Source organism: Stegodyphus dumicola, chromosome 2, assembly GCF_044657685.1.
Source record: "Stegodyphus dumicola isolate Sdum_Otavi_A_Nest chromosome 2, ASM4465768v1".
Classification (NCBI taxonomy): Eukaryota; Metazoa; Arthropoda; class Arachnida; order Araneae; family Eresidae; genus Stegodyphus; species Stegodyphus dumicola.
Window position 1 is genome coordinate 221,801,763 of NC_140769.1, and position 24,043 is coordinate 221,825,805.

The following is a 24,043-nucleotide window of genomic DNA, read 5'->3' on the forward strand; positions in this document are numbered from 1 at the left end:
AAGGAACATCAGCACAAATTTTATCTTCATCAAACTGTTTTTAAACCACTTGTAACATAGTCAAATGTGTTAATCCATATTCACTCATAACTTTTTTATAGCACCATATTGCAGCTTCTAGCTTTCTCTCCATTGCACTTTTGAAATATATTATTATGCTACTCAGCAGTTAAATGTTTGAACTCCGAATTCTTTACATCGCTATTATTTACATCAATATTTTCAATTTTGTACATAGGGCGGAAATAATAAAAGGAGTATTTAACTACAGTACTTGCACAATTTTACACACTAAGCTGCAAAGATTCACCACACACATTACTTATTTTCTACGGCACTCAGATATTGTGAATTTTGCAAAATGTTTCAAAAACAGAACAATTTCTCGTTTTACATCTATGGGCAAACCAATTTCTATATTTAACTTCCCAATCACACCACATAAACTTTGTTGACATTCTGATTCAGAGTACATCAAACACCAGCCAACCATGTCTCCTTTGACTATCAACTGAATTTACGTATAAGAGCACTTAATTAGAATTTTAATATGCCTCATTTATCAGTACAGCTTTTTCAAATGTATACCATATTCACACACAATAGCACAGGAGCATTTATTATTTTAATTACAACTAACTAAGCACTACCTTATAGAAAATACAGTAGTAAGAAATTGACCAACAATAATAAATACTCAATGGCAACATTAATGAGATGTTAATTGCTTTGCTGCTTGCTTTGCTGCTGTCGTATTTCATAACATAAAATTTTCCAAAAAATAAAAAGTTGGATATTAAAAATTTTGCTCTCCATTCTGTTAATCTAAATATGATTATTCCTACCCTAAAAATTATTTAAGCTTTTCCAAAAAAAAAAAAAAAAAAAAAAAAAAAAAAGAACATATAGACAATAAAAAAATATGGTATACAATAAAAGAACTCTTTAAAAAAGTATATATATATGCATATTTAGAAATATTTATCAATAATCTTACTAATACAAAAAACAAAAGAATAATCACCATATCTTCTGTACTCTTATGAAAGCTTATTGATTTAGGTATAGCTCCTACTGCTATCGGCACTGAATTGGCTTTCATATGACGAGAATTATATGCATCTGAACTTTCACTTAATCCAGACCCACAATGAGTTAGTGGACGAGAGTTTTCAGTTGCATTTTGAGTGCTACTGTTGCCAGATAAAGTAACTGCTCTAAACTGGGGACACACATCTTCAGCACTAAATTCTTGAAGTTTTCTCTTAGCGCCCCTCTCTCCAATAGAATTTCTTGCAGTTCGCAAAGAATCATTACCTGAATCAGATGATCTCTGAGAAGAATCTTTGTTGCCAAACACTTCTCTTTCAAAATCCATCAAACTGCTGCCAGATTCAGATTTTTTAAGTGGATCCACTGCAGCACACGCTGTGGTAGGAAGATTTAATGTACGAGTAAGATCTAAAGAGAGTATATCAACAATGCTAGACCTGTGTGCTTGTTGTGTATTTTGCACAGTCTCTTGTAATGAATCTAACAGCATAACTCCAGAATCCTGATCACCAACATCTGGCAGTTCTCTCACAGCCAAGCTGACACGACCTAAGAAAGGATGTTAAAATAGTTTTACTACAAAAGAATAAAATACATTTATTTCCTATTCAATAGTGTTACACATAATTATTACAAAAAGGATTAGAAATAATAATGAAATACTTAAATATGTATCTTATATAAATGCATATTTTCTAGTAAGCATTACTAAATGCATTACTACAGTTCTTAACATATACATATTATATGATCTGCTATAATAAATGACAGATGAATGATAAGAGAACAGCAGACTTCAATATTACTATAAAAACTTATTGCTATATAGTTTGACCTGTATTAAGAAAAGCAGAAGGAAATAACAAAAATTTTCAGACGGATATGCTCCAAGACTATTATCAGATAACTGCACATGTGCAAACCTTGGATTAACCCTTAACGCCCATCTACACGTAGTGATTTCCTCGGCCGACTTAGATGGCCAACAATATCTGAGATAGCTCGCTGTCGAAACAGAACGATTTTCTCATTAGTACAGGAATTCACTCAGCCAATCACTGTGAAAGGAAGTGTTCCCACCCTCTACAGCATCACACTGTCTACGATTTGAAAAAAAAGCTTACGGTGTTGTCAAATAGTTAAAATAATGTATGACTGTTTTACTTTAAATTGCTACTATAGATAAAGCTACAATTTTGAACTTAGCTATTGATATAGAAGGGGGAAAAATGCGTTTGGACCAGAAATTGAGTCAAACGACGAGAAATTCATGAAGCCTTCATAATACCCTGCTCCGGGAGTTACGTATTAAAAGCAACGGTACAATTCGAAAAGTATTTACGGATGATGCTGCGTGATTTTGATTTTTTGCTAAATTTAGTTTGCAGCAAAAATTTTTTTTAAAATATGCTTTCCTTTGTGTACTGAGTACAAAGATTACTCCTTTTTTATTTATTTATTTTATTTATTTATTTATTTTTAATTTCATTTTCTGACACTCATATTTGTGCACTTAAATCTTGAAATAATAAAATAACCATGTTTCAGAAAAAATAAGTAAATACTGTGCTTTAAATCAAAACCTTTATTAATGAATAGACAATAATGTCGTGAATATCAAACCAGTATGAGTAAAAAGTTCTAATAAAGAATAAAGATTACTACATTACAAAGCAGCAGTGTAATTTCAGTGCAAAAATTTCAAATAAGAAATATCATAAAGGTGCAAAGTCTTAAGTAGTATATTTACTAAACATTAAAAAACTAATATCAGCATAATTAAATAACTAATACAGTCTGAAAACTATGATCATATGACTCGGTCAGTTAATCAGCTAATAAAATTTAGCAATATTGTATTAAATTAGGCTGTAATTTGTTTTCGCAAAACTCAACACAAAGCTGAGTTTGTGACTTGTGACTTTCTTTTGAGCTGGTACACAACTACTAAAGTTTTCACTAGTAGATCTTAAAACACGTGCCAACAGCCATTCAAAAAATAAAAAGAAAGGCGTTAAAATTCAATAAACACCACGCCCGTAGGCGAAAAAATAAAAAGTTACTTTTAAGTCATGCAGTTCAAATTTAGTGATAGAGAAACGAAATTCAAAAGTCCTTGCAAGCACAGAAAGTCCAAAATTAAAGTGGGGGATCGAACCCAAGATCTCGATGTAGAAAGAAAACCTACTCTGATCTTTACCACTGGACTATGATCACTCATGTTAGGAGCTGTCGGAAAAGCTATGTACTTCGTCACTTGATTAACTCCCATTTTCGGCAAAATCAACGAGTCTCTGCGCTGCTTTAAATCGGCCCGTAATTTCTCGACTGGAGATTTTGCTTTCTGAATTATTTCAATAAGTGCGACCCCAGTTTCAAGTAGTTTCCGAATATTTTCATCTAGTACCCATGACATGGCATTATTAATAGTTTTTGGAACTTGTCTTGGTGGAGTTAAAATAATTTTCACCCTGAATAGAAGATATTTGAATATATACAGTAATGAGGAAGACAAAGCTTACCAAAATAAGATAATCCTTTAATTTTTTATTTTTAAAATTTACATTACTCGCGTCCCACAACACAACATTTTCTCTATAGAAATATACTAGTTGAAAAATTTGAGTTTTAATCCAACGAAATGCAGCCATATTTATTATTCCAAATGAAGAAAAAAGCATGCGATCACTCAAAGCAATCTTATAGGCTAGAGACTGGTTTTATCGTACGCTAGTGAGCAGTGAACACCAGTTCTGAAATCGCGGCAGAGAACATGACCGATTTCTGGCACATGTGCAGATCCTTAAAACTGTTGCTCCATGAGAAAGTCGGCTGAGAAAATCGCTTTGTGTAGACGGGCTTTTAGAACTGCAAGGCCTTCACTAATCTGTTTGCTTAAAATACTAAAATCTCTGAAATTCCAATTGAGATTCACAAGCTAATGAACAAAGTTGGACAATATAAATGCAAAGGATATTGAAGAATTATTATGACTGGTGAAAGTCTCTTCCATGACAATTTTAAAGAATTTGTAGAACAAGTGGACAAAGATAACGGAACTAGCATTTCTGAAGATAAGGAGCAAAAGGAACTCTCAATACATTTTCTAAAAAAAAAAAAAAAAAAAAAAAGAGTTTAGCCATTATAATGGAAATTATGGATCAGTTTATACAAAAAGACTTGAATTTAGATAGAAGTTTAAAAGCAAGACGAAATCTCATTCATGCAGTGAATGTCTTGCTATCAACAACTACTTGCTGAATGAAACAAGAAAAGACAAACGACACTAGATGGCTTCTTTATGGGTGAAGATCAGATGAAGCACAAACATAACTTCTTTAGTTGAACTTTTTAAAAAATTTTGCGATTGTTTTATAAATAAAAATAGCACTTACTAATAAATAAGTCTATAATTAATGTAATAAAAGAACGTTTAATAATAAATGTTACAAAATAATACAAAAACATACATTTTTTTTATTCTACTTTCTGTTTCACTTATCCCCATTATCTCAAAAGTGGACTGAACTACAAAGTTAGTGTGATGGGACTATACTCATATGACCAATGATGAGTTTCTGGTGTCTCACCCACTTATGTATACCTGCATAAAGTTCTATGATTTTTATCATGTTTACCATAAAAACAGGCCAGTTTTTTTCTAAAATGTTTTCCAAAAAAACATCCCTCACTATAGGTGAGGCATGTTTTGTTTGCTGCATGCTGTGGCATGTTTTATTTTAATTCATTTCTGAACCTAGAAAAGAATAAGGTTCTTATCCACTATCTGAAAGGAAAACCTCATTACTTAAATAACATCGTAATTACAACCTAATCAACTGCAAATCAATTACCTGTATGGTAGTTAAAATTGCAACTTACCACATAAAAATTATATACAAATAAAATCAGCTCAGCATTTACTTTTAATATAAAAATTCTGTAGGGATAAATTATATATATAATCCTTGATTTATCCTTCTATGCAACACTAAAATTTATCATGCATATGAAGCTCAATTTTGCAACTTTTCTGAAAAGATAAACATATAAAAATATAAAGCACTATTATAGTTACCTAAGCTCTGCATACTACTCAAGCTCTCCTCTTGTGACTGCTGGCTGTCATTTGGTTCCAGAGGTGGACTATTAGTTAATAATTAATAATAATTATAAATACATCAAAAACCATTTGAAACTAACAACATGAATCAGCCCTTTTTATTAAATAGAATTCTAATTAAATAAATAATTACATAAAAAAAGGGTACATACATATCACAGTTGCTTCCTACATCCATACATAATAAGTCCGGAACCTTAAAGCAAGAATCTTCAGAATCATACATACTAGTTTTGTCATTCATTTTCAAGTCTCCTATAAATAAACAAATGAAACAAAATTAACAAGATCTGTTGAAATATGATTAAGTAAAAAAAATTACCTTGAATTTAAAAAAGCAAATTATCAAGATAATGTTTAAGAGTAATACATATGGACAGATTAAAAACTAAGTTTCATGCAGGTTATATAGCCAATCACATGAAAAATTCCTTTTGTTCAATGAAGTTCCCTGATATTTCACCAGTATGCCTATGGAAAAATAAAAACAGCATCTTCAAAATGCAGATAAGCATACCTTTGGATAAGTATACCGAGTTTTAAGTATACTGATTCAAAGTCTCCACTGAAACAAAGCAACACAATATAAAAAAAAAATAATAAATGTTGTTCATATGTTAATGCTGGGAACATTTAATCACATTTTACTCAGACATTATTTAAAGTGGAAGAAATTTATCAAACAGATTCTATTATAACAAATTTATGGAGCTGAAAAATGTATTTTAGTACACAATCTATCTCCAGTAGAAAAATTTATTAAAACTTAGCCTAACAAAAATGGGCAATATTTTATTTTATCATTATATCATATCTCATATTTCATCATAGAGTATGTAATGCTTGCATTTTATGCATTATACATGCTGATTACAAATATGCACTACGGTTTTAGCTGCCATGCACACTTTTTGACTAATGTTAACCTGACAGCATATACGTTATAATGATGAATTTCTGAATGCACTGAAGCATAAAATACATGCATACATAACAATGTAAATTTTTGTTAATAATTGGATTTTTATGTGTTTTTCACCAGTTGCAATTTTGAATGCAAAAATGTAAATATTATTAAGGATAATTTGGTTGAAATGCTTTTTTATGAAACTGAAGATTTTCACAAAATATTTAACCCTTATAATGGGAAACCATATTAACAAAAAATGTAAGGAAATTGTTCAGGAAACAAAGCGCCCACCAGCGGCCGAGCAATAAAGTCACTGAACACTGGTAGTTCGGTCCGAGGTTCAAATCCTGCAAATGGGCTGGCTGCTCGGGCATTTTCGTGGTTTTCAACATGTGTAATGTGTATATGAGCCAGTTTCCCTTAGAAAGTTCTTCACGAAGGCATTCCTCCCATTAGGCAGATAGCCCTCGAGGCTTTACCATAACCACACACACAGAAAACAAAGCTCTCGATACTGAGCTTCTTTCACACATTCTCGCAGGCGGGCCTTATCAACATCAGTAGGCCAGCCAGAGTGCTCTGCTTCTTGAATGTCACAGTCCTTGTTTTTAACTTTTGGTACCAAACCTTCACAGTGCCAAATGATACAACATTAATACCTAAAGCTATAAAACACAATTTTGAGACATTCTGTAGGTGGCTTTTTGCAACAAAACTGGAAGTAAATGATGGTTCTAATCTGGCATCATGATAGTTCCATTTCAGACACCTTGTATTTAATGATAATGGTATTTTTGTACAAATTTCACAACACAGTGTTCTTAAGCAAGTCTCTTTCAAATGCCAAAAATCGTTTGACAAAATATGATTAAAAGTGGCAACACAAACTGTTAGCGCAGACGATATTTGTGGTGGTGGGAAAATTTCATTAAAACCCAATACAAGAAGAGGAATGAAGAATGCTTATGTATGCTACTTAGCAAGCCAGAAGAAATATTACGTTATTAACTTTATGTGAATCATATCTGTTTATTTGTTCATGTAAATAAAATGCTGCACTGTACTACATAAGTATGATTCATGGAATTGCCCACATAATGTACATGTTAATATGCCTATGATTTATGAACTTGAGCGCATCATGGACAAGTTAATATGCCAAGAATCCACATTACTGTGAAATCTCACACCTGTATTAGCAGTTTCACTTAAAAGACCAACACATAATTAAATAATTGTTCCTCAGTGGAACTAAATTCAGTAAGTAATGTTCTTTCTTCTTCATGCTACTTACATTTTAAAAATTTTATCAAAGAAGTAATTCAAAATTCCTTCTTAAATAATTGCTAAGACAAGTACCAATTTTCCAACTTCATGGATTGACAAAATTCATAACATGATTAGAACCATAAAAGAATTTATATTTAAAAAAATGTTGAAATGGTATTTTTTTAAATTATCTGCTAAAATTTGTTTAATTTATTATTACTATAATTATTTCACAAGGACTGCATATCTGATAATAAATTTAAAAAAAAGTTTTCTTTCTTGAAGGGAGGAAAACAATATATTTTACATAGTAAATGTTACTCTTGATCACATAATTATCAATTAATTATTTTTTAATATTCATTTCCTATTCACTTGGAATTGTAGAGTCACAAATGAAGTTGGGAAGAATTTTTAAGTTTTCAACTGCACTAAACAAAAATCAAATTTAGTATTATTAAACTCTCATCCTCATGCATAATTTGCATATATGTATAAGAAGGATATTTTCATATATATAAGAAGACAAAGCACAAAATGCATTTAAATTATAACTGTGAGTACAGTACCTTCCACAAACACTGGCCTGTCTTCATTCATACCAGAAAAGCAAGAAAAATTTGCTTTAAGGCTGGCAAGATCTCCAGCATAGCTATCAGTGCATGACAAAAAGCTTTGATTTTCAGCTGCTGATCCATACGCATCACATAAAAACTGATCTGGGAAAATAATAATAATAATACCATATGCAAGATGTGACAACATGGTACTTAATTATAAATCTTCTGATAATATATTAATTTTTTTTCTATACACAGCAATTAAATGATATCATACTATCAGAATCCAAAAGGTCCTTCCTATCTATTTGAGCATCATCAACATTTTGTGCCATTTCACCATCCACTTCAGATCGTGCAGTATCATCAGAGCGAGCAACACTAGCAGTATCATCAGTATCAACATCCTGTAGTCGTTCTGTATCTGAAGCTAAGACATCTGTGCTCCATGCATCACTTTGGCTAGCTGTCTCTGAAGTGTCTAGTAGAGCTCGATCCAAACAACTCTAAATTAAATTACATTCCTTGAAAAATTGGAAATGTATTCATTTGAAAATGAAGTATAAATTGCAAGTATTATCTATTTCTTGACACAGTTATAATATTAAGATATTAAATCTGATGGAAAATATTTGATGGCATACAAAATTATTATGAGCTGTTATATATTAAATGAGCTCTATAGCAAATTAATATTACCATACAATATGAAATGAGCTAAAATTTTTATTTTTTATTTACCCTGTAAATTAATTTTCCCACACAAAATAAGTAGATGAATTATGATAACAGGCATTTAGAGCAGATTATTTTTTTTATGAAATTCTACATGCTACTTAAACAAAGCAAAATTCTAAGACAGATATGGATATATTTAGAAAATGTATTTAAACAAAGCAAAATTCTATGACAGTTACGGATGTATTTAGAAAATGCATTTATTCTTTTAAGCTAATCAAATTTAAACAGTTTCACAAATGATGTGATTCTTAAGCATACCACTTATTCCTTTAATAAAATTTACAAAATCTGTATGGTCACCTGTGATTCTAAAGTAACTTGTGATGATATGTCAGACTGTTCGACTGTTTCAGAGTCACTTGCAAGGACATCTGTACTCCAGGTGTCACTGACCATTGATTTAGTCTCATCTCCTGAAACAACATACTGCAAAATAATAACAATAACAGAACTTTTAAAGTACTTTTATGATAATATGAATGTAATTTCCCAAAGACTAAATATTTTATTCTAGAGTTCAAAACATAACATGAAATGCTGTGTTAAAGATCTTAAATTGCACCCATTGTATTAAACCATGTTATATTTAATTGAGATTTCAAGGTACATATTATTGTATATTTTTGCAAAATCTTGTAGTAGACAATTTGTTTTATCATGTATTTCTGTATTTTTAAGTATTAATTTCTATTTATTAATCCATTTTGTATGTGTGATGAGTGGTTGTACCTTTCGTTGCATTTTGTATGTGATATGAACAGTGAAAATAACATATTTTGTTTAATCTTTTTGGTGTTTTTGTATGTTTTTATTTCATGTATTATTTTTCAAATATTTTGAGTCGATTGACAAAGAAATGCAAGTACAACTTAAAGAGAATCAGATGTAAACTTCCAACTAAGCCTTGATGAAATGTATAACTTTTCCTCAACTTGGCAATATCTAAGAAGTTTTGGGGGAAAATATTTTTAAAGCTTTAAGGATGATTTTTCTTGAAGCTTTCAGAAATGCTTACCCTCCACCTTGAGATATCCTATAAGACACTGTGAAGCAGTATCAGTTGGATCGAGACTTTTGGTCGGTGTTATACTGTAGAACTTTTTTCTCAATGATTGGTCTGTGTTATACTGTTGAACTTTCTTCTCAATGATTACTGTTTTAGACTGTCTGTATGCAGTTTTTGTGATCTGTTGTATTCTTTGCATGTTAAAGAGAGTTTTATCTTAGCTCTTATTTTCCTCCTTGGGCTTATTTATAACTGTTAATTTTGTTTGCAAGAGCTGTTATTCTTTTCGATAAAGTTTTAGTCTCCCTGTACCTCTAGCTTAGTTTTTAAAGGAAATCTCTACGAATTCACAGGACACAACAATACCATTATAAGCAGAGATAGGTAAAACTACCATACTTCAAGATACTGAGTACTGAAAAACTAATTTAATTATCTTTGAAATAAAAAAAACTTATGCAGAAAACAGAATTGATGGAAAAAAGAAGCAAAACTGGCTTTGTTAAGATCTTGCCATTTAGAAAAAAAAAAAAAAAAAATTATTTTTATTTTTTTTTCTATTATTTTATATTTTGAAATGCACTTAAGAGTATGAATTTGGGAGCCGTCATAACTACATTCATTCAAACTACAGTGATAAAACATTTAATAAATATTTTTTAAATTACTTTTCAGGACTTATAATGTAGAATTAAAGTATATTATGCAAGTAGAACAAATTATTTTTTAAAGAAATTTTTAAACATAACTGTGACATTAAAAATAAAGTAGTTATTATCAAACAGTGCTTCATGGCAAGCTAAAATGTTATAATCAGCATTTCTACATTGATCATAAAAACACTGTGCCTAACAGTGTATTTTACTAAAATTTTTCAATGATGAACAGTGATCTCCGTATATTGCAATTTTGAATAATCCCATAATAATAAACCACTGTTTTTTAAATTTAGAGCGATGGATGAACATTCATACTGAGAGTAATAGTTACTTACTCCATTTTCAATAAAGGATAGAAGTAAGAACTGCTTTTACAAGTGATGTGCCACCATCTACAAATACTACAAAATTCAGTGCTTTGCCTTTCTTCATTTTGGGAATGAAGCAGTTTCATAAGAAGTTAGCATAATGCTGACTCATGACAGTAATAATTAAAAAAGAGGATGGTACGTTTATGATTCCAAGGTATAATGCTATCTGGTAGATATAATTACAACTGACACTAATGTAGTAAAATAATTTTAAAAACTTTCAGTTTCAAGTATTTCAGTGCAAACTGCATGTGCACATCGCAAAAAGACAAATGTTTTTTTAAAAAAGTGTTAATTTTTGAATCATGGTACATATACCCCCCTTTTTGAAAATAAGAATAATACAACTGTAATTTTGAATATGATAATTAGAAGATATTAATTATGGCAGTTTCTTTCAGTCAAAGTCTTATTTATTTAAAGAATGATAAAAAAAAGCCCAACAATTAAAATATGATATATATGCCTTTTCAGTAATAATAAATTAAAAATCAACCAAACTTTTAACTCTGACAGAAAATTGTACACATATATTTTTATACCTATTTTTCATTTTCCTTTCATATATATTTACTAAATTATATAACACTGCACTCCCCCCCCATATTCAAAATCAGGTAAAAGAAAGAAATCAATCACTTATCAGTTCTTTTCCCATGAAATAGAAATGTGACCTAAGTAGTTTTATCTTCCAACTATAGTTTCAAAATGAGCAAAAAGATTTCAAAATATAAATCATAGAATCCATAAACGTGCAAGAACATTTCCAAAGAAGAGAATTACCTTCCATCATAGGCTGTATTTCAAATTTTCCAAATTTGTCTTCAATATCCTCCTGATTCTGCTTTCTTGTTGGAGCCATCAAATCAAGAGGTCTTTGTTCACTTGGCTCTTCTTCTTCAAGCTGTGATGAAGGAGTATCACGTCCACTCACATTTGGTGTTCCACGGCCACTAAAAATATAGTAAAAATGTAAATCATGAAATTTAGATTAAAAGTTTATTTGAAATAAAAATCAGGAATATTACACAATATTCATATATATTTCCAAATTAATATATCATAAATTAAATTTAACTTAAATTTCCAAATGTTTCTAGAAAATAAGCCATTATATTTCATTTACAAAATTTTTAAGAGGTCCATATTTTTTTTAAATTAGGTACAACATAGTGAATCAACTATACTAGTCATAGAACTTAGTTTTTCAGTTCTGACAGTAATACTTTTTTTTCATAACACTAAAAATATTTTAATAAAAGAGAGCACAACAACAAAAAAAAAAAAAAAAAAGCTACATTGCATTATTAATTTTTTAATTGATATCCTAAAAGTTGCACCAAGTGATTTTTAAATGAATTTGATAATACATTCAGGATTTAAATATTTTATGAAACACTTCTACATTTGAGTCTTGTTTCAGCACTAATGCAGTGAAAATATAAGATTGTGTAATGAAATCTCCCCACTTTGATCGAACAACCAACTTTATTAGTCAAACTTACAGAATAACAGAAAAACATTTTAAGTGTGTGAATCTTCAAGCATGGATATTTTATGCATGAGGTTTCTTTACGTTTCTTACTGGTATTATGCTGGTAACGTAGCAGCAATGCAAATACGTTTCAAATGAAAACCAGTAAGCAAATTTATTATAAGACAAAGCAGTCTAGGAAAATTTTATCTGTCATGATGCTGTAATATATGAGGCAAAGCAATTTACTTAAAATTAGCTTACATGCAACAAAGTCCATGAAAAATCTCATTTACCTATAACCTGTTTGTTCTACTGAAAATTGAACTAAATAACGACATCATATACACTTGAGACAGACAATTTATTCTCAATACTGCAAGTATTATGATGAAAAAATATTGAATAAATTAATATTTACATAACATTAATTTCACATCAGATTTTTTTAAAATTTACTGCTTCTTTTTTAAAATTAAAAACAAATATAAAAAAAAATCTCATGACTTTTTACATTTTTTATTGCATTACTATATATCAGGGATGGCCAAACTTCAAAACGTTGGGAGCCGCATGATAGATTTTTATGAATGTTCAGAACACTGAGAGAGAGTTTTAAAAACAATAAGACAGGTTTTGAATATAAAGAAACTTTTGAAGTAAATTAATGAATATGTTCTTAACATGATTACATATAAATATGAATAAATACATCATATATCTACTGTTTTGTGTTCATTATATTGAGTCGCAAGAAAATAAAAATTTGCGACTCTTGTACTGGGCAACTAAGCATTTTTTCTTCAAGTAGAGAAACCATATATTTTCTTCTGATTTTCTCTATACCTGCCTGTTTATTATTATTGTTGTTTTACTTTGGTAGAAGTAAAATAAATTGGATACATATTCATTCAATTACATAAAAAATTCTATTTGAGTAAATTACAAATTATTATTTAAAAGAAATTAAGTGTTTTCTTTAACTCATGAGCAGTCCTTTTAGAAAGGATAAATTAAATGATACACGTCCCCGTGCACTGCTGAGAAACTGTTATTCGAGAAGGAATACTGATTTAAGAATAAGCTATTAACTTGTTTAGGCTTTTGGTTAAAAAATAAATCTATTTCTCCATACAATTAATAATATAAAGACCAACATGCTGAGATCATTCATATCTTTGGATCTTAACCTAAGAAAGAGTTAAACAATTTTTCCTAAAATTTTGGAATAACTTCTTTTACTGATGTCCAGTATAGAAGAATTCCCCCTCCAAAATAAAATATAATTGCAATTTCAGTGGTGTTTGAATAATCAATATCTCTGATTACTAATCAATATCTCTGATACTACTTCTTTGATCAATCTCTCTGATACTACTTCTTCATACTGAAATACTGATACAGTATTTCAGTATGAAATCCAACAGAATCTGCCAGAATTTTTTAGTGATTCGTACACTGTGCATCATGAAAATTCTCAAAAGTATATCTCGAGTCGTCCCGATAATTTTGGACGTAGAAAAGGAGGTTCAGGTGCTTCATTGAAAATTCTTGAAATTATCTCTCGAATCATCCTGATAATTTTGGACATAGATAACGAAGTTCAAGAGTAGCACTAAAAAATTCCTGAAACTATCTCTGGAATTATCCTAATAATTTTGGACACAGATAACAAAGTTCTTGCACATCACTGAAAATTCTTGAAAGCACTTCTTGAATCATTATGATAATTCTGGCATACATTACCTATTGCTAAAAAATCTAGTAGTTCATGCCATTCTATATAAATGCTATATCGAGCACATATTCCATCTGCCTACCAGCCGAACTCTTCAACCTAGCTGTTATTGAACTATATGGCAATTCAAAAGTAATGTTACAGAAAGAAAACATACTTGTTATTATGAATTTACTTCACAAATACAGATAAAACATGAATGCATAACTCTTCATACATTAATGGACATGCACAGATGTTTGACATAGTAGCTTTTGTAACATGGCAGATGTCTGCACACTTGTTTAGATCCTAAGCTCTTGCCAAATAGATGTACAGATCCACCATATTCTAAATGTTGGACCCATAAAGCAGGTTAAATGACTTACTGTCTCATCTTGAATTTCTATGTAAAATAACTCAGAAGAAAGTTTAAATTATTGTCAACATAACAGTTATATAGTGCATTTTTTCACTGGGTTACCTAACCTGTGTCCAGAAAATAAATATCAAATGGAGTATATAGGCAGAGAATACTTTAGAAAATAAAAGATCAGTCTATAAGGGATTTTCTCTTTCTGCATGCCTTCATGGCACAATGGTTAAAACACTCAACACATATTTGAGAGGTGCAGGTCGGCGAGTCTGTAGGCAGAGGTTAGGAAGAAAATAAAAAGTGGAATTGCTGCAAAAAATGGATCCTTTGTTTCTCTAACCATTCCGAAATCTGTTTATAAATTTCACGCTGCTCTTGGGGGGGGACGTTGCAGCGTGCAATGAACTGGAAGTTGATCTGTCAGCACTATCCTTATCTTCAGGACGGTTATTCTACGCTACGAGAGTCGACAGCAAGTTGTGGGCCGCCAGATGTCGCTGCTAGTAAAAAACAGTTCTGCCCGACATCCTATATTCTCTGAGTACGGAAACTGTCGAAAGCGCGTGAAAAAGTGTTGCCGCGTCGTCAATCAGGGTTGTGCAGTTGACGTACTAAGTAGACAATGGCTTTGTATGTGTTTTTGCCGCTGATTTTTTCATATTTAAACAAAGAATACGGCCGTAGATCTCTGAATCGGTGGCGAATTTATAGAAAATATGTTGATGCTTTTGCTCTGCCAAAAGATGTTTTCATTGCGTATTTCAGATTGTCAAAATTTATAGTTATTTTAATTTGCGATGAACCGAGAAAGTATTTGCAGCCACATTCAGAAAACAAGAACGCAATTTCTACTGAAAGAAAGGTTATGCTGTTCCTGAAATTATAGATATAAATTTTAATTGTATGCTTTAAAAAGGTAGAAGATAATAAGTTTATCAAGCACACAAACCTTCTTCATTTAATACAAATATAGACATCCGATAAGCTTCTTGTACAGCAAGAATTATGTTTACTTTAAAATCTAACAGTTGAATACCTTACGAATAATACTGTGACCACAAAAAGGAATGTCGTTCATTACGCGAAATTCACACTACTGTAAAATAAAAATAAAAATAAAAAAATTATAAAACTATAAAATAGCTTTATTTTTTTCAGTAGCTGTACTACTACTAGTGTGATACTTTTAATAATACGTTTTAGCACAGAGGGCCTATTAATTTCGTTTTGCCATTTTGTGGCGCTTCACTTTTCAAATCGTTGCCACCAAGTATTATCGCACTCTATTATATTTAAAGAAATTAAATAATGAGGAATCTGCAGAATGTATGAATGTTTCTCGCACTGTGATAAAACAACGGTACCTAGAGCCATGAAATGCTGAATAACATAATCCTCCATCCTAATGTAGGCATCTGGAGGCCCATATTTGGAACTGGGAATTTGTTTTATTATCTATTTCATATTTTGTAAAGCATTTATGAGTTTTTGATTAAGAAACCCAACGATTTCAAAGCGAGCAATGCCAACATTGTACGGGGAAAAAAAAAAAAAGAGGAAAAAAAGCATTTTCATCTCTAGCGCGCGAGACTATGTATTGGAAATTCTAAAGATATGCTTTTTTAAAATTATATGATATTGCTGTTGAATTGAATTTTATGGTTTAAGTGCGAAAAACATGATATTTAATAAATAAAGGTAACACGCAAAAAGTTAAAAAAATGGACCTTAATATAAAATCTGAAGTAATATAAATATAATATTTAGTAATATAAAATCTGAAGACTTTCAGATTTTTTTTTTTTTGGGGTGTGTGTGTGTGTGTGTGTATAAATTTTATTATGTTTAAAACTGGTTCCTAAGTGAGGACTTTCTAAGGGAAACTGGCTCCTATACACGTTACACATGGGGAAAGCCACGAAAACGCCGGCCAGCTCGTTCGCGGGATTCGAACCTCGGACCAAACTACCTGCGTTCAGCGACTCTACCGCTCGACGGCTGGTGGGCTTGTTAGTAGAATTATTATTGCATTATGCTATAAAGTAATAATGCTATAAGACTGAGGGGTTTTCTTCATGGAATAGTACTTTTGTAACCTATTATAGTATTCAAAAATCATTGTTTCTTTGCAAACTTTAAAAAAAAAAAATAAAAAAAAAAAAATTACTGTTTATAGCATTCTCATTTTTACGTTGATTATTATTAGTTTTCTATTTAAAATGTGTCGAAATGCTGGTTTGACAAGGACTTCAACTGCAGGAGACCTACACTGATTATTTTTACTTTAGTACCTGCATTGTGAAAATATTAACTATCTTTTAATTATTTTCACAGAATAAAATCTTTTGAGAAGGAAGAATATTTAAACTGAGCAAGCAGTTCTTATATATATATAAAATTAAAATAACACCAATGTAATATTAAAAAAAAAGGTATTAGTAATTGTGTGACAAAAATTGCAAAACGAATTAATCACACATACAGGATAGATTAGTTTAATTTTGGTTATATATTTTATATTGAAAAAATATTTTCTATCATGTTAATTATAGAATAAATTATTTAAAATAAAGCATTTTGATGCGTGTGTGATAGTTGAATGCAGCAGCAATCAGCCATAGTGAATGAATTTTATTTCTTTTCCTGAAAGAAATAATTTTCATAGAAAAATAAAATAAAAAAAGGGAAGAAATATTAAGAAAGAAATAATTTCTTATTTAAAGAGATATTTTTCCAATAGTAACTGTAAAATAAAGTGCGGGAAAACAGTTTTAATGTAAGCATGGGGAGGGGGAAACTTAGTTTGCTATTAGACTGTAATGCAAATTAATCATATTATAAATTTAAATGATTAAAATTGTTTATTTCTAAAAGGATTTGAAGTAAGCTTAATTCATCTAGTCTTATCTATTTACCATTGCTTTCGTGGTATCCCATATCACTCTTTATTTCTTAGCTCTAAATTCCTGCGTTAACTTTCCCCATAAAAAACGGGATTTTCCTTCACATAAGACAGCAGCATATTCTGCAGCATGTTGGTCATAATACTGTTTTGTGCAATTTTTTTCAAATTACAAATACAGCGTGTGAGTTAGTGAAATAATGGGAGAATATTCCTAGAACTTCAGCCAGCGCGCACTATAAATTTCGTCACTCGTCTGTACTGCGATTGGTCTAAAGCTCCTTGAAGCCTTGTCCCCTTTCAGTAAAGTCAAATGGACCCACCCGCCCACCAACTGAGGACCACAGAATGGCTTTCTCCGATAAGTTGTGACGGCTGTCTATACCGGTTTTTTTGAGTCAATATTGTTCGCTTAAGTTGTAGACAGATCCAGTGACCATAGAATAGGCGTGCAGGGCAGATGTTTTTATTTTATTCGGCTTATAACTCCTTACTAAATGTAGTATTTCATCTCGATGTACTCCGTCTTTGATATGATTTAAATCAAATTCCTCGTCATTATAAATATCATGAATACACATTAAATAGTTTTCTGGTTGCAATTTTCTAATTTCGACTATGCGTAATGTATGCTTTATGCATGCGCACGTTAAAAGAAATGTTTAATAAAGTAAACAAATAAATATTAAGCTTTTATTTGTAAATTTTGATACCCTTTAGATCATAATTGCTCTTCGTTTCATAAATTACGGTTTCATATTTTTAATTTTATAATTTCTGCATGCCATCTTACCAGATTTAAACTGATGATCTATAATCCGGAAAAAACGATAATCCGGAATCGCCAAAGTCCCAATGAGTCCGGATTAAAGACTTTTGACTGTAATGTGAATGGTTGTGAAATCTGTGAAGCAATTGCATAAAAACGTCTGACTTGCTTAGGGATAGGAAAGAGATATATATAAAGAGATCTGCAAAAAAATTGAGACAAGTCTTCCAACCAAGTATAAGGCTGAAGGTTCACTCCATCAAAAATAAAATCCCCGTAAAATTCTTCTACAGATAAAAAGAGCTCTATATGAATTGCAAAGTGAAACAGGTTTCTTGAGCAGTTACTCATGCCATTCAAGGACTGAATAAAAGCAGTACAACAAATAGCAAATCTTACAGGTGAATCACAACTGTTGTGAAAAGTGGGACCACACAGGAATGCAAGTAGATACTACCTGATGTAAAGCTAGATACTACCTGAAGTAAAACTAACTTGAGAGAAAAAATATTAGGGAGAATATCTGAATCAATATATTAGCATTGCGTTTTAAATTAACTTCGTAATAGTATATTCTGATGACCAATACCTGTTCAAAAAGTAACATAACTGAAATAGTAATTACCAGAAATGGAATTATTTCTAATTTTATGTATTTGTTGCTCTGATGATAAGCCAGCAGCGGACAGCTTGAAATCTATCAAATTTTTACATACATAATATCAGAAATTAAGTTAACAATTAATTAACTCTGTGATTTTCATTTCAAATTCTATTTGTATTGAAAATTAAACCATATTTATTCAAAATAAGTCACATTTCAGATGGCAAAGAATCGCAAGTAGCTCGCGAACCGCAGTTTGGCCATGTCTGCTATATACTGTTTACAATGTAATGAAAATTGCAGAAAAAGGGATTTCTATCAATCTTTAGGGGTACAAAAAGAGAGACAGAACAAGACAAAAAATTATGCTAGCTAACAGCAGAAAGTTACTTGCAGCAATCTGTTTTTTAATGCAAGGAAAATAGTAAAATGAAAATGTTTGTAATAGAAGGTTACTTTTAGCAATTTGAAATAATTAAGATCATTCTAAGTAGTCTTACCTGACGTTTGCAGAAACCATATCAGAAAGATTATCATTTTCATTTTCATTTTCCAAATCAAGCGAAGATGCTACTGAATGATTAGATGCAGCTTCAGAAATAGCTTCCAAGTTATCACTAGTTCCTAGAAATTAAAATTAGAAATTTATAACAACAGAAAGCAAAGCAAGTTACTGAAAGGCAGAAAAAAACATACGGTTAATTAAAAGTAAAATCTGATGATGTTGATACAGATTTAAGAATTCACTGAAAAAAAAATTGAATGCAAAGTTCCCTCTTTCTTAACCCGGGAGAGGTCACACGAGGCACAGAGTCACCCCATGCGTCAAAAATCAACAATCCTAACCTGAAATATTTCATTTTAATGAATCATCCTTCTAGTATCCTCCTGTTTGACACTCCCCTTGGAATGTGTATAGTTATTTTTGCTTGTTTTTCTTTTCTGCAAGAGAAGCAATAATTTCTTGGAATCCATGAGGGAATGGGGTGACTCAGTCACCCCGTGCGACCATTACTGCTTTGAAATTTTTCATTAGTAGCAGTTTAGCTTCGTGCTCTCGAGTGTTTCCGTTGTTGGTTTGATAAATAATGGCTTACCAATATAAATTTACCGAATATGAAAAAGAGATGGAACGTTTAAAAATTCTATTAGATAAAGTTGAGTCTTCTGAAAAAGAAATTGATCAAGATAGTGAACATGAATCTGATGAAGAAATATATTCTCATGACAGCGAAAGTGAATTTGAGCAGAATGATGAAGACGACAGAAATTATGATTTAGTAAAATGTATTTTTATTAGCAAAAATAAGAGTTTGGCAGAAAGGAAAATCAAAAAGTGAAAACGTCTTCTCAAATTATAATAACTCATTTACCAGGATTAAAAGGAACTGTGCACAATATAACGGAGCCTCTAGAAAGCTATGAATTGTTTTTCACTGCTAAAATGATACGATCCATTGTAGAGTGTACATATATTTATATTGAAAAAATATCGGTAAATAACACCAGAGATCGGGATGCCAAAATGACAAATGATGTGGAAATTACAGCACTTTTTGGGCTTTTATATCCATGCGGCTTGCATAAATCGTCACATACAAATACGCAAGATTTGTGGGCTACTGATGGATCAGGCATTGAAATTTTATGGAACATAATGTTATATAAAAGATTTAATTTTCTTCTCAGGTGTCTACGGCTAGACAATGTGACCAATTGTGAAGCTCGGAAAAAATTGGACCAACTGGCGGCTGCGAGAGAATTTTTTGCCGATTTCAATGAAAATTGCCTAAAGATATACATTATTGGTAAATATGTTATTATCGACGAAAAATTAGAGAAATTTCGAGGGCGGTGTTTCTTTCATCAGTATATACCCAACAAACCAGCGAAGTATGGAATCAAAATATTTGCCTTAGTAGATTCAAGATCTTTCTACAGCTATAACATGGAGATATACGCAGGAAAACAGCCGGAAGGTCCCTTTAATGTTGAAAATTTACCATTTGAAATTACAAAACGCCTGTGCACTCCTTTGTTTGGATTAGGCAGAAACGTAATAATGGATAATTGGTATACGAGTTATCCTCTAGCAAAAGAACTTTTATAAAAGAAGCTAACTATTGGAGCCAACCCTGAAGAGAAGCAAGGCTGAAATTCCCACCAAGTTCGTCCAAACAAAAACTAGGAATGTTTATTCTTCTATATTTGGGTTCCAAAAGAATGCGACACTAGTAGCGTATGTGCCTAAAAAATCAAAATGTGTAGTTTTGTTATCTAAAATGCATTGCGATGATGCCATTGATGAAAGTGATCATACAAAGAAACCAGAAATAATTCTTTTTTATAATGCAAAAGGTGGTGTAGGGAAAGTTGATGAAATGTCATCATTATATTCGACAGCTCAAAACACCAACGTATGGCTGATAGTCTTTTTTTACTGTTTGAACGTAGCTACAATAAATGCCCAAGTTGCTTTATTCTCAAGAAAGAACGCCTCCCTTACAAAATCAAAATAGGAGAAAATGCCTAAAAAATTTGGCTGTATCTCCTATACAGCCTTAAATAGAGATAACAAAAAACATGCCAATGCTTCCTAAAGTGCTTTGTAAAAGCATCAATGATAAGAGTTCTAGTGGATTAGAAGAAAGCCTATCAAAGAAACCAAAACTCGACAAAGGCTCCAAGGTCCAAAGACAATAAAACAGCAATTTCTTGCAAAATATGTGATAATTTTTCAGGTAAAATTCATTCTTCCTATGTTTGAAACAAGTATATGTTAGCTTCTGATCCCTGATTAGGTATGTAATTATTTTGAATGGAATTTTTTCTTAAATATTGAAATAAGTTTTCTTAAGTAAAGAAGTATAGTTTCTTAATGAAATATTGCAATTATTCTTTACAATCAAATGGTTTCTATAAAATTTATACCACATTTTCCTAATGAAACCGATTGGGGTGACGCAGTCACCTCGCACGATCTCCAACGTCAGTGTTGGGTGCGCACCTTCTGCCATGTTAAGGTAGAAGAAGGAATATAGGAAGAAAATAACAGTAAACAGAAAAATAAAATACAGGAAAAATCAATAATGTTTTAGTTTTCAATTTCAAAACTGTGTATGCTCTAAATTCATATATAATACCTATGAATTTCAAATTAAAATAACACCATTGATTGGGCAAAATACCTACACTACAGATACACCATAGATATTAAAAAAATGAGAGTGTAACCCCAATTACAATCAATCTTCATATAATTGTTATTTAATATACGCTTGCTCAGTTTCATTTTGGTAAAATTACATTCTGATTAAAGAAGGGATAAAAATATTTTGTGCTAAGCATAAGAGGATACATTTAATGCATTGAAATGTTTAGGAATTTTGAAAATATATTTAAGACTAGTCTAGATTACAAGTACATGTAATGGCATTAATGGAAATAATTGAAAGAAGATATTATGTTTAGAGGTCTATTTTATAATTTTATAAGTCCTATAATACTGATATTTATTTCATCAAGAACACTTAACATAAGTACTGGCAACTGAAAGGTAAACGAAAAAATAAAAAATTAAGATATTAAAATTAATTTTTAAGATTAAATTTTAATAAGATATTAAAATTAATAAGCTGATAAATTTTGATTTCAAATGTAATTGGAAGCATCTGATACAGAAAGCAACTACAGAATACAGACATAAAGCCAAGTTTAACTTAATATAAGCTCAGGCATCAGAAATTAGGTTGCTAATAGCAGTTTGAACACATAAATCTAGTTAATTTTCAGCAAAACATAAATAAAAATTGTTTTATGATAATTTTATTAGGACAACAAAATAAGAGAGAGAGCTGAAAGATATAAAGTACTTAGCTACATAGAATGTTGAAATAACATGCATTATATCCATAACTAAATTACCAACAGATTCTTGATCTTGAGAAAGAGAAAATCTAGTCCTTTTCTCAATAATTTCAGGCCCAACACTCATTGTATCAGCCTCTTCTCCCAACAAGCTACCATTTTCAAGAGACTGTTTTTTTTTCTGAGATTCTATGGCCAATACCTAAAAATTAAGGTAAAATCTATTGAATTATCCAAAATAATAGTTTATACATATATTAATTTCACACTGCTTTTCAATGATATTGTTATATAATCAAACAATTAATTTTCTTTTTAATTTTCTTCTCAAATAGGTATTGTGAAATGTACCTAAGCTAAAGCAGCATACTGTAAGGGAAAGAATCCAGGAACACAATGTGAAGGGATTGGATTAAATTATCTAATTTAAACAAAGCACATGATATTGCTATGTGCTTGAACTCCATCCAAGTTTTAATTAAGGGCCCCGGGCAGATGGAATTCAAAGGCCCTGGTACTCCTTATCTCAACAACCTCTCAAAAAGGCATTTTAGGAATAAGTTATCAGATATTAAGAAAGTATGAAAAAAAAATTATAATAAAAATATATCATTGGTAAATGTAATGTACTTGTATTTAACACAATGAATTTCCTTCATCCACAGTATATGTGACAATTCTTTAAAAATTCGTTTTTTTCATGTATAGTTGCAGTTTAATCATTAATTATGTTCATTTGCTATATTTCTACACTTATCTAAGCTTATTATAACAATGGATAGAATTTTACGATTTTGCTCTAATCATTCTAAATTTGTTAAGGGTGGGCTTGCAATCTTGATTGCAAATATTTGTGAACGTTTATAAAATTATTATTAAACTAATTTTTTCATGAGCACATTTGTAAAATAAGAAATACAACTAATGAAATCGCACATATATTTCCCTGATAAGACACATGTATAATTTCATTGTCCATTATTTATGTTTATTTCTCACTTTATGTCTATTATTGTGTTTCTACTTTCAATTTTTGTATGGATTTAAGTTGTAGAAAGTTTGTGTATTTAATTGGTTTATTACTGTGTGATACTGACTTTTCACACAACTGTAATTTTCCTTGTAATTAATTCTTAATTAGTCATTTATAATTAATTATTACTTTTTCTAATGTTTACACATTTGTTTTTACATTTATCATAATGGTTCTGAATGACAGAAATTTATTTTTTTAAATATTTTCTTCTCTGCTTTGACAGGATGCTTTAATCAAAATGTAGTACATTTTTACAGTTGATTTATGTATGTTAAAAGGTCTGCCATATTTTATAATTTTTGGGTTTATTCTCTCTCTACATATATACAGTTGAATTATTTTTGTTTTTTATTTATTTATTGTAATTACTGCATTATTTTTCCTATTTCTGTTTAAAGAGTTCTTAAAAGAATATATATGCATTCATGCATCTATATGTTAATTTTTTTTTTTATCTGCTGAAGAATAAGGTCATATTACAGTCTGATTGCTTTTGATTCAATAGAATTTATTCAAAATCTACTCCAAACTAAAGTTGCTTTTTTGCCTCATCTAAAATTTTACATTGGCATGTTTCCATTCCAGTTGGATAAACATATTAATATA

At 30.5% G+C, this 24,043-nt stretch overlaps 1 protein-coding gene across 2 annotated transcripts in view; it reads right to left on the minus strand.

The window, feature by feature from the left end:
- Gapvd1 (GTPase activating protein and VPS9 domains 1) overlaps window positions 1–24,043 on the minus strand; it is a 120,760-nt gene that overhangs the window by 64,213 nt on the left and 32,504 nt on the right. For both annotated transcript variants that reach the window (XM_035366190.2, XM_085811798.1), the window contains exons 7-15: window positions 22,459–22,603; window positions 19,035–19,158; window positions 11,476–11,645; window positions 8,957–9,069; window positions 8,193–8,421; window positions 7,925–8,074; window positions 5,329–5,431; window positions 5,132–5,199; window positions 1,025–1,602 (exon numbers count right to left, since the gene is read on the minus strand). In XM_035366190.2, coding sequence (XP_035222081.2) covers window positions 1,025–1,602; window positions 5,132–5,199; window positions 5,329–5,431; window positions 7,925–8,074; window positions 8,193–8,421; window positions 8,957–9,069; window positions 11,476–11,645; window positions 19,035–19,158; window positions 22,459–22,603 — 1,680 coding nt within the window. The remainder of the gene's footprint in view (window positions 1–1,024; window positions 1,603–5,131; window positions 5,200–5,328; window positions 5,432–7,924; window positions 8,075–8,192; window positions 8,422–8,956; window positions 9,070–11,475; window positions 11,646–19,034; window positions 19,159–22,458; window positions 22,604–24,043) is intronic.